The sequence below is a fragment of the Chiloscyllium punctatum genome, chromosome 28 (genome assembly GCF_047496795.1).
Source record: "Chiloscyllium punctatum isolate Juve2018m chromosome 28, sChiPun1.3, whole genome shotgun sequence".
Lineage (NCBI taxonomy): Eukaryota > Metazoa > Chordata > Chondrichthyes > Orectolobiformes > Hemiscylliidae > Chiloscyllium > Chiloscyllium punctatum.
Genome location: NC_092766.1, coordinates 16,475,575 through 16,485,920, shown reverse-complemented (window position 1 = coordinate 16,485,920; position 10,346 = coordinate 16,475,575). Strand labels below are relative to the sequence as shown.

The following is a 10,346-nucleotide window of genomic DNA, read 5'->3' as shown; positions in this document are numbered from 1 at the left end:
TCTGAGTCTCCCTGTAATCTGTCCTCTCCACACCGCTCTCTCCTCTCTCCCCTCGGCTCCCCCGTCTCTCCCCTGGATTCCCCTGACTCTCCCCTCGACTCCCCCGTCTCTCCCCTCGATTCCCCCGACTCTCCCCTCGGCTACCTCTCCTCTCCCCTCGACTGCCCCGTCTCTCCCCTGGATTCCCCTGACTCTCCCCTGGACTCCCCCGACTCTCCCCTCGACTCCCCCGTCTCTCCCCTCGACTCCCCCGTCTCTCCCCTCGACTCCCCCGTCTCTCCCCTCGACTCCCCCGTCTCTCCCCTCGACTCCCCCGTCTCTCCCCTCGGCTCCCTCTCCTCTCCCCTCGGCTCCCCCGTCTCTCCCCTCGACTCCCCCGTCTCTCCCCTCGACTCCCCCGTCTCTCCCCTCGGCTCCCTGTCCCCTCCCCACTCACTCGCCTCCCTGGGCTCTCTCGTCCCCGCTCGCCGTCCCCATCACCTTCCACCTCTCCTCCCCTCGGTGCCCCCTCCTCTCTCTCCTTACTCTCCATCGCCTTTGCTCTCCTCTCTCTCTCTCTTCTCTTCTTTCTGTCTCTCTTTTTCTCTCTCTCTTCCCCCCCTCTCTCTCTCTCTCGTCCTCCCTCCCTCCCTTTCTCTATCTCCCTCTCTCTCTCTCTTCACCCCTCTCTCTCTCTCTCCCCTCTGTCTCTCTCTCTCTCTCTCCCCCCCCTCCCTCTGTCTCTCTCTCTCTCCTTTCTGTCTCTCTCCCCCCCACCCCCTTCCCCACCCCCCCCCCTCTCTCCCCCACTCCTTCGCGATGCTGTGGTTCCTGCTCTCCCTCACCTCTGCTCTCTCTGTCCCCCACTCCTCCCCTCGTTCTCTGTGCCCTCCTTCATTTTCCCCAGCTCTCTCCCTCCCTCCCCTCCTTTTCGTGCACTTCCCCCTTTCTCGTCCAGCCCTCCCTGAGCTCAGAGCTCGCCCCTTGCTACCTGTCCTGGTTACTCTCCCCGAGAGTCTATATTCTAACCGACAGTCTGACACCACAATCTCGCTGTGTGATGGTGCAGACCGAGGGTTCCTTTAGAACTGAGAAAGATAGAGTCTTCTGTGTCCGAAACAGCCCTCTGGCTCTGTCCTGGTTATCTTTCCCCCAGCTCCTTCTCCCTCCGAACCCTTCCTATTCATGTCCCCATCCAGATGCCTGTTAAATGCTGTCATTTAACACCACTTCCTCTGGCAGCTCGTTCCACACACGCACCACCCTCCTGTGTTGAAAAGGTACCCCTCGGGTCCCTTTCCCCTCTCACCCTAAACCTACACCCCCTCCAGTTTTGGACTTCCCCCCCACCCCACCCCACCCCAGAGAAAAGATATGGGGGGATTCCTTCACCTCTGATCGTGTGAGTCTGAGGGATCGAATGCTTTCTTTTCCGAGGCCGAGGGAGATTTCTCGTTGTTGAGGGACACTGGGGGGTGGATAGTGAAGGCGGCGTTTGGTCTGCTTTCCTTAATTGGTCAGAGTATTGAGTCCAGGAGTTGGGAGGGTCATGTTGCGGCTGTACAGGACATTGGTGAGGCCACTGTTGGAATATTGCGTTCAATTCTGGTCTCCCTGCTATAGGAAGGATGTTGTGAAAGGGTTCAGAAAAGATTGACAAGGAGGTTGGAGGGTTTGAGCTACAGGGAGAGGCTGAACAGGCTGGGGCTGTTTTCCCTGGAGCGTCGGAGGCTGAGGGTGACCTTATAGAGGTTTATAAAATCATGAGGGGCATGGATAGGGTAAATAGACAAGGTCTTTTCCCTGGGGTGGGGGAGTCCAGAACTAGAGGGGCATAGGTTTAGGGTGAGAGGGGAAAGGGACGTGAGAGGGACACTTTTTCACCCAGAGGGTGGTGCGTGTATGGAATGAGCTGCCAGAGGATGTGGTGGAGGCTGGTACAATGACAACATTTAAAAGGCAAATGGATGGGGACATGAATAGGAAGGGTTTGGAGGGATGTGGGCCAAGTGCTGGCAAATGGGACGAGATTGGGTTGGGATATCTGGGTCGACATGGACGAGATGGGCCGAAGGGTCTGTTTCCGTGCTGTATGACTCTAAACAAGACTGGATTAATTCCGGATTATCTGTTCGGCATGGACGAGATGGGCCGAAGGGTCTGTTTCCGTGCTGTACGTCCCTATGACTCTACAACCCAAAGGTTTCCGGGGGAATGGATGTGGGTAGGAGTTGGGAGGGGGGTGTTAGCCGGTGTTAACTCGACGGGGGAACCTCATCCTCCCTGTTGCCAGGCGATAGCGGGAGAACTTCAAACAATAACACGCCCCCCCCCCCCCCAGCCTCAACCGGCCAATAGGAGAAGGCGGAATCATCTCTCCGAGCGGGGAGCGGCCAATGGGCTTTTGGTTTGGGAATTCTAGAACATCCATTGGCTGGAAGGGGGTTGGTTGACAGTGGGGGGTGGGGGCTAGTGGGGGGGGGTCAGTTATTGAAGACGAGCAAGGTTGGTGGAGGTCACAGGCATGGGGAGGGGGGAAATTGGAGGTCAAAGGGAGACAAGGCATGATCATGGGGTTGGGGAAGCAGGAATGGCCATTGGCTCCGCCCCACCTCCACCCTCACCCCACTTTTCAAAGTAGGCGGAGCTGAAATGAGTCAGGGGTGGTCTACTCTATCCCCACAAAGCCCCAACCCAACCCACGAAGCCCCTCAGACGTCCAGGCGGAGATCGAGGATGGCATCGTTCCCAATGGCAAGGAAGGGAGGTGTTCCGATCGAGGGGGGAGGGGGAGGAAGAGAATGAGGGGAGACGCCAGCCCCTCAGGGGCTAGAGGGTCAGTCACTAGGGTTGGGGTGGGAGGGCGTAGACGAATCGAAATTGGTGTGGAGGGTTATTGGAGGGGGAAGGGGAGAGTGAGTCCCAGGGGGTGTTGCCTGCCTTCGGGATCCGGAAGGGAAGGGAATGAATCCAATGGGAACTTTCCAAAAGGTGTTGGGCTGCCAGGAGGTAAGTGCGAGACTCCACCCTGTGTCTCAGCCCACTGTGTGTATGACTTGGGAGGCACAGTGTAGAGGGAGCTTTACTCTGTATCTAACCCCGTCCTGTCCCTGTCCCTGGGATGGGGGGGACAGTGTAGAGGGAGCTTTACTCTGTATCTAACCCCATGTTGTCCCTGTCCCTTGGATGGGAGGCACAGTGTAGAGGGAGCTTTACTCTGTATCTAATCCCGTGCTGTCCCTGGGATGGGGGGGACAGTGTAGAGGGAGCTTTATTTTCAGTTTCAAACAGAAGAGAGGGCACTATGCTGTCGGAGGGTCAGTGCTGAGGGAGCAGGCTGTGTCAGAGGGTCAGTGCTGAGGGGGCGGGCGCTGTCGGAGGGTCAGTGCTGAGGGAGTGGGCGCTGTCGGAGGGTCAGCGCTGAGGGAGCGGGCGCTGTCGGAGGGTCAGCGCTGAGGGAGCGGGCGCTGTCGGAGGGTCAGCGCTGAGGGAGCGGGCGCTGTCGGAGGGTCAGCGCTGAGGGAGCGGGCGCTGTCGGAGGGTCAGCGCTGAGGGAGCGGGCGCTGTCGGAGGGTCAGCGCTGAGGGAGTGGGCGCTGTCGGAGGGTCAGCGCTGAGGGAGTGGGCGCTGTCGGAGGGTCAGCGCTGAGGGAAGTGGGCGCTGTCGGAGGGTCAGCGCTGAGGGAAGTGGGCGCTGTCGGAGGGTCAGTGCTGAGGGAGCGGGCGCTGTCGGAGGGTCAGTGCTGAGGGAGCGGGTGATGTATTTATTTATAATTTATTCCCATGAACACAGAGCCCTCCCGAGCGCTGGGACCGTGCAGATTGGTGGAACTGCCATCCTCCTCCGGGGACCGGTGGTGGGTGACAGCGATGGGCGTCTCCCTGAGTATCGCGGCGATCGTCCGGGAGTGATTCAGTCCACTCTTGAGCCTGGCAAAATGCCCACTCGGAATAAGATCCTCCGGGCCGCCTGGAAGAGGCTGAACCAGGACCAGGCCCAGCCGTGGAAGGAGGCGCTGAGGATTCTCATCCTGAAGTGGATCTACATCGTGACCGGCCGGCCTAGGAAGGCCCGGTTGACCGTCTACAAGAGGCGGCGCGCTCAGTTGTGTTTCGAGTCCTGCTGCCCCTGCTGCCCCGAGTTGGACTGCTGGAAGCGGGCGGACGAGTTGCTGGGGACGGAGGCCAGGCCTCAGCCTATTCAGCAGGCCCGGATCACCGAGGACAACGTGGCCAAGGAGTGCCTGAGGAGCACGGGCGGCCTGCTCTTTGGCCTGACCTTCACCAGCGTCTTCGGCCTCTTTGTCCTCTTCATCCAGGAGTATAACCTTTGGTACTGCCTGGTCAGCACCATCACCGTCGCCGTCCTCCTGGGCTTGGGCATGGGCCTGTCGGCCAAGATCCGTGTCAACATTCTGCTCATGGTACCCCACATCTTCACCAGTGAGTTACTCCCAGACCTCCCCTCCCCCCCAGACACCATTCACCACCCCCCCCCCTCCAACTCCCCCGGGTTGGCCAGCGAGTCCGGGGGGTGGGGGGGGGAGGTGTGATCACTCTGGACTTGACGTACCCGATGCCAAGCTCTGCCCACTCCCCGTGGGAGCGAGTACCCCATTCCCCCAGCCCCCAAATCCCTGTGGGAGCGTGTCCCCCATTCTCTGTGGTGCGCAGAGATGTGTAGGTTAGGGTGGATTGGCCATGCTAAATTGTCCCATAGTGCCCCAGGGATGTGCAGGTTAGGGTGGATGGGCCATGCTAAATTGTCCCGTAGTGCCCAGGGATGTGCAGGTTAGAGGCATTAGTCAGGGTTAATTGTGGAGTGTTCGGGTTTGGGGATTTGGGCTTGGGTGGGATATTCGTTGCCAGGTGGGTGTGGACTTGTTGGGCTGAAGTGCCTGTTTTCACACGGGTGGGGATTGTTTGGTTTGAAGTAATGTGGGCCGAAAGAGTCCCGAGACCGCCTACGCAAGACAACGGATGATCAACCCAACAGGCCCAGAACGAGTCGTTGAGTCCGAGGTTGTGGGGGATGGGGAGTTGGGGGGGGGGTGTTGAGGGGCAAATAGTGATGACCGAGACTGGCCTCTCCTCCCTTCCTCCCACCCGCCCTCGATCTACGATGGGACGTGCGTCTTCAACAAGATGCTGAAGGAACTAGGCCTCACCAAGGTTGGTTTGGATGGTTACTCATATGAGGCAGTTGACCTTTCTGTTTTGCTTTCACCCCATCTCTCCACCCCGCCCCCCTCCCCACCGTCCTCTGACACCCCACCCCCCCACCACCCCCCACCCCCGACGCCCAGAACAAGGCAAGTCCTTCCTCTTGGCGCTGGCCTTTGGTCTGGCTCTGGAAGGGCCACTTCAGAATGTCATCGTAAACTTCACCCGAGGTTCGGAGTCCATCGCCTGCGGGGCAGAGCTGGCGCTGAACCAGACCAGGGACCTGCTCGAGAAGGCGAAGGAGCCACTGGTCGGTAAGAGGCCGGGCCGCTCGGGTTGGTCAGGGCGATGGGACAGCACGGGGAACGGGGCCGATCGGTCTCCCGCCTGAACCGCTCTCGATCTCCCCCCGCCACTCCCCATGGGAGCATTCTGCCCGACACCCCCCTCCCTATCTCTGTCACCCCCTCCATCCCCCTACACCCCCTCCCTATCTCTGTCACCCCCTCCATCCCCCTACACCCCCTCCCTATCTCTGTCACCCCCTCCAGTCCCCTACACCCCCTCCCCATCTCCGTCACCCCCTCCAGCCCCCTACACCCCCTCCCTATCTCTGTCACCTCCTCCAGCCCCCTACACCCCCTCCCTATCTCTGTCACCCTCCTCCAGCCCCCTACACCCCCTCCCTATCTCTGTCACCCCCTCCATCCCCCTACACCCCCTCCCTATCTCTGTCACCCCCTCCATCCCCCTACACCCCCTCCCTATCTCCGTCACCCCCTCCATCCCCCTACACCCCCTCCCTATCTCCGTCACCCCCTCCAGCCCCTACACCCCCTCCCTATCTCTGTCACCCCCTCCAGCCCCGACACCCCCTCCCTATCTCTGTCACCCCCTCCATCCCCCTACACCCCCTCCCTATCTCTGTCACCCCCTCCAGCCCCCTACACCCCCTCCCTATCTCTGTCACCCCCTCCAGCCCCCTACACCCCCTCCCTATCTCTGTCACCCCCTCCATCCCCCTACACCCCCTCCCTATCTCCGTCACCCCCTCCATCCCCCGACACCCCCTCCCTATCTCTGTCACCCTCCTCCAGCCCCTACACCCCCTCCCTATCTCTGTCACCCCCTCCAGCCTCTACACCCCCTCCCTATCTCCGTCACCCCCCTCCAGCCTCTACACCCCCTCCCTATCTCCGTCACCCCCTCCAGCCCCCTACACCCCCTCCCTATCTCTGTCACCCCCTCCAGTTCTCTACACCCCCTCCCTATCTCCGTCACCCCCTCCAGCCCCCTACACCCCCTCCCTATCTCTGTCACCCCCTCCAGCCTCTACACCCCCTCCCTATCTCCGTCACCCCCTCCAGCCCCCTACACCCCCTCCCTATCTCTGTCACCTCCTCCAGCCCCCTACACCCCCTCCCTATCTCCGTCACCCCCTCCAGCCCCTACACCCCCTCCCTATCTCCGTCACCCCCTCCAGCCCCCTACACCCCCTCCCATCACTGTGGGGTGGTCTCAGGGGAGGGGGGGATAGGATGATTCCGGTTGCGAATGGCCTCCGGGGTCTTCAGTGAGTGACCAACTTCGAAGATCCCAGCGGGAGAATGGAGTGGGGCGGGCGTTGGAGCCTCACACATTGACCCATCCCCCTCACCGCCATTACCCACGATGCCACACCAGCGACTGTGACAGGGTGCTCCCGGTCCAGAGGCCTCACTGTAACCAACTCTCTCACCTTTCTCCGCCAGTCGCCCTCGATAACATCAAGACCATCGCCCGGAAGGCCAAGGGAGTCGGGGACCACGTCAGGAAGTTCTTCATTTCGATGAAGAATTCCATTCGGCACATCGGTAGGGCACAGCAAGATCCCAACAGCCTTCCCCCCACCAGCACGCCCAGGGACAGGGACAGCACGGGGGTTAGATACAGAGTAAAGCTCCCTCTACACTGTCCTCCCCATCCCAGGGACAGGGACAGTACGGGGTTAGATACAGAGTAAAGCTCCCTCTACACTGTCCTCCCCATCACAGGGACAGGGACAACACAGGGTTAGATACAGAGTAAAGCTCCCTCTACACTGTCCATCCCATCCCAGGGACAGGGACAGCACGGGGTTAGATACAGAGTAAAGCTCCCTCTACACTGTCCTCCCCATCACAGGGACAGGGACAGCACAGGGTTAGATACAGAGTAAAGCTCCCTCTACACTGTCCTCCCCATCACAGGGACAGGGACAGCACGGGGTTAGATACAGAGTAAAGCTCCCTCAACACTGTCCCCCCCCCATCCCAGGGACAGGGACAGCACGGGGTTAGATACAGAGTAAAGCTCCCTCTACACTGTCCCCTCCAATCCCAGGGACAGCGACAGCACGGGGTTAGATGCAGAGTAAAGCTCCCTCTACACTGTCCCCCCCATCCCAGGGACAGGGAAAGCACGGGGTTAGATGCAGAGTAAAGCTCCCTCTACACTGTCCCCTCCAATCCCAGGGACAGGGACAGCACGGGGTTAGATACAGAGTAAAGCTCACTCTACACTGTCCCCCCCCATCCCAGGGACAGGGACGGCACGGGGTTAGATACAGTGTAAAGCTCACTCTACACTGTCCCCCCATCCCAGGGACAGGGACAGCACGGGGTTAGATACAGTGTAAAACTCTCTCTACACTATCCCCCCCATCCCAGGGGCAGGGACAGGGACAGCACGTGGTTCGATACAGTGTAAAACTCCCTCTACACTATCCCCCCCATCCCAGGGACAGGGACAGGGACAGCACGCGGTTAGATACTGTGTAAAACTCCCTCTACACTAACCCCCGCCATCCCAGGGACAGGGACAGGGACAGCACGGGGTTAGATACAGTGTAAAACTCCCTCTACACTAACCCCCCCATCCCAGGGACAGGGACAGGGACAGCAGGTGGTTAGATACAGAGTAAAACTCCCTCTACACTATCCCCCCCCATCCCAGGGACAGGGACAGGGACAGCACGTGGTTAGATACAGAGTAAAACTCACCCAACTCTGTTAAACTGAACGTAGATCTCACTCTACACAGACCCATCAAAAACCAGGTCAGTGGGACTGCGATGAAGGTTGGGGTGGACTCAATGGGCTGATCGGCCTGCGCCCTCTCTGTTACCTTACGGCATTAAGTCCCAAGGAAGTGGAAGCAATGACCCAGAGTGTTAATCCTGAGACCCTTCCCCGATGGGGACCACTCCTTCTATCCCACGCAGAAACGATCATATTCCAAGACGGAAGTTTGAAAGAGAAGCCTCAGAACACTCAAGCCCAGCAGCTCGATGTACAGTTAAATTACACATCACCATTGATCACGGTGGTTCGGTGGTTAGCACCGCTGCCTCGCGGCTGCAGGGACCCAGGTTCGATCCCACCCGACGGGCGACTGACTGTGTGGAGTTTGCACATTCTCTCCCCTCCCGTGTCTGCGAGATTTCCTCCTGGTGCTCCGGTTTCCACCCACAGTCCGAAGATGTGCAGGTTAGGGTGGATTGGCCCATGCTAAATTGTCCCATAGTGCCCAGGGATGTGCAGGTTAGGGTGGATTGGCCATGCTAAATTGTCCCATAGTGCCCCAAGGATGTGCAGGTTAGGGTGGATTGGCCATGCTAAATTGTCCCATAGTGCCCCAGGGATGTGCAGGTTAGGGTGGATTGGCCATGCTAAATTGTCCCATAGTGCCCCAGGGATGTGCAGGTTAGGGTGGATTGGCCATGCTAAATTGTCCCATAGTGCCCCAGGGATGTGCAGGTTAGGGTGGATTGGCCATGCTAAATTGTCCCATAGTGCCCCAGGGATGTGCAGGTTAGGGTGGATTGGCCGTGCTGAATTGTCCCATAATGTTAAGGGGTGTATAGGTTAGGTGCTTAAGTCTGGGGTAAATATATCATAGGGGAATGGTTCTGAGTGGGTTACTCTTCCCTGGGCCAGTCTGTACTTGTTGGGCCGAATGGACTGTTCCCAAACTCCTGGGATTGCATAATGGAATTTCTTGTGTCAACGGGTAATGACGCAGGCCTGCCTGGGGTGGCGCTGCCGGGCAGGGAACGCGTGAATGGTGGTCGAACAATCTCCGCCTCCTTTTTGTTTGTTTGTTTCGAACCAATCAGTGAGGACCTTGAGGAACATCCTGCACTGGATCTCCCACATCGGCGTCATGTGCAACAAGGAGCTGGGAGAGCCCTACAAGAAATGCATCAAAGTCTTTGACGACGCCATCAACCACTGCTTCTCGCTCCTCAGTATCTTCGGCTTCCTCTGCTACATCGTCAACATCATCAAGCCCCTCTGTGGGTTAGCCACCGGTGAGCACCAGCAAGGCATTGTGGGAGCAGGGAGCCAGCTGGTATCTCCTCAGACAGGCAATAGCGATCACAACAGACAGGCAACAGCGATCAGAACAGGCAGGCAATAGCGATCATAATAGACAGGGAACACCGATCATACCAGGCAGGGAATACCAATCATAACAGACAGACAATAGCGATCACAACAGATGGACAATAGCGATCACAACAGACGGACAATAGTGATCATAACAGACGGACAATAGCAATCACATCTGACGGACAATAGCGATCATAATAGACAGGGAACACCGATCATAACAGACAGACAATAGCAATCACAACAGACAGACAATTGCGATCATAACAGATGGACAATAGTGATCACAACAGACAGACAATCATGATCATAACAGACAGATAATAGTGATCATAACAGACGGACAATAGCGATCACAACAGACGGAGAATAGCTATCACAACAGATGGAGAATAGTGATCACAACAGACGGACAATAGTGATCACAACAGACGGACAATAGCGATCATAACAGACGGACAATCGTGATCATAACAGACGGACAATAGCGATCATAACAGACCGACAATAGCAATCACAACAGACGGACAATAGCGATCACAACAAACGGACAATAGCGATCACAACAAACGGACAATAGCGATAACAACAGACAGACAATAGCGATCATAACAGACAGACAATAGCGATCATAACAGACGGACAATAGCGATCACAACAGACGGACAATAGCGATCACAACAGACGGAGAATAGCGATCACAACAGACGGAGAATAGCGATCACAACAGACGGACAATAGCGATCACAACAGACAATAGCGAGTAGAACGAACGGACCAATCACGATCACAA

The 10,346-nt window shown here is 57.9% G+C and overlaps 1 protein-coding gene across 1 annotated transcript in view; it reads left to right on the top strand.

Moving 5' to 3' along the window:
• Positions 1-9,323: 9,323 nt before the first annotated feature.
• The window catches only part of dcst2 (DC-STAMP domain containing 2), a 323,844-nt gene continuing 322,821 nt past the window's right edge, over positions 9,324-10,346 (top strand). Inside the window, exon 1 of the mRNA XM_072548765.1 lies at positions 9,324-9,471. Within this exon, the coding sequence (XP_072404866.1) occupies positions 9,324-9,471 (148 nt within the window). The remainder of the gene's footprint in view (positions 9,472-10,346) is intronic.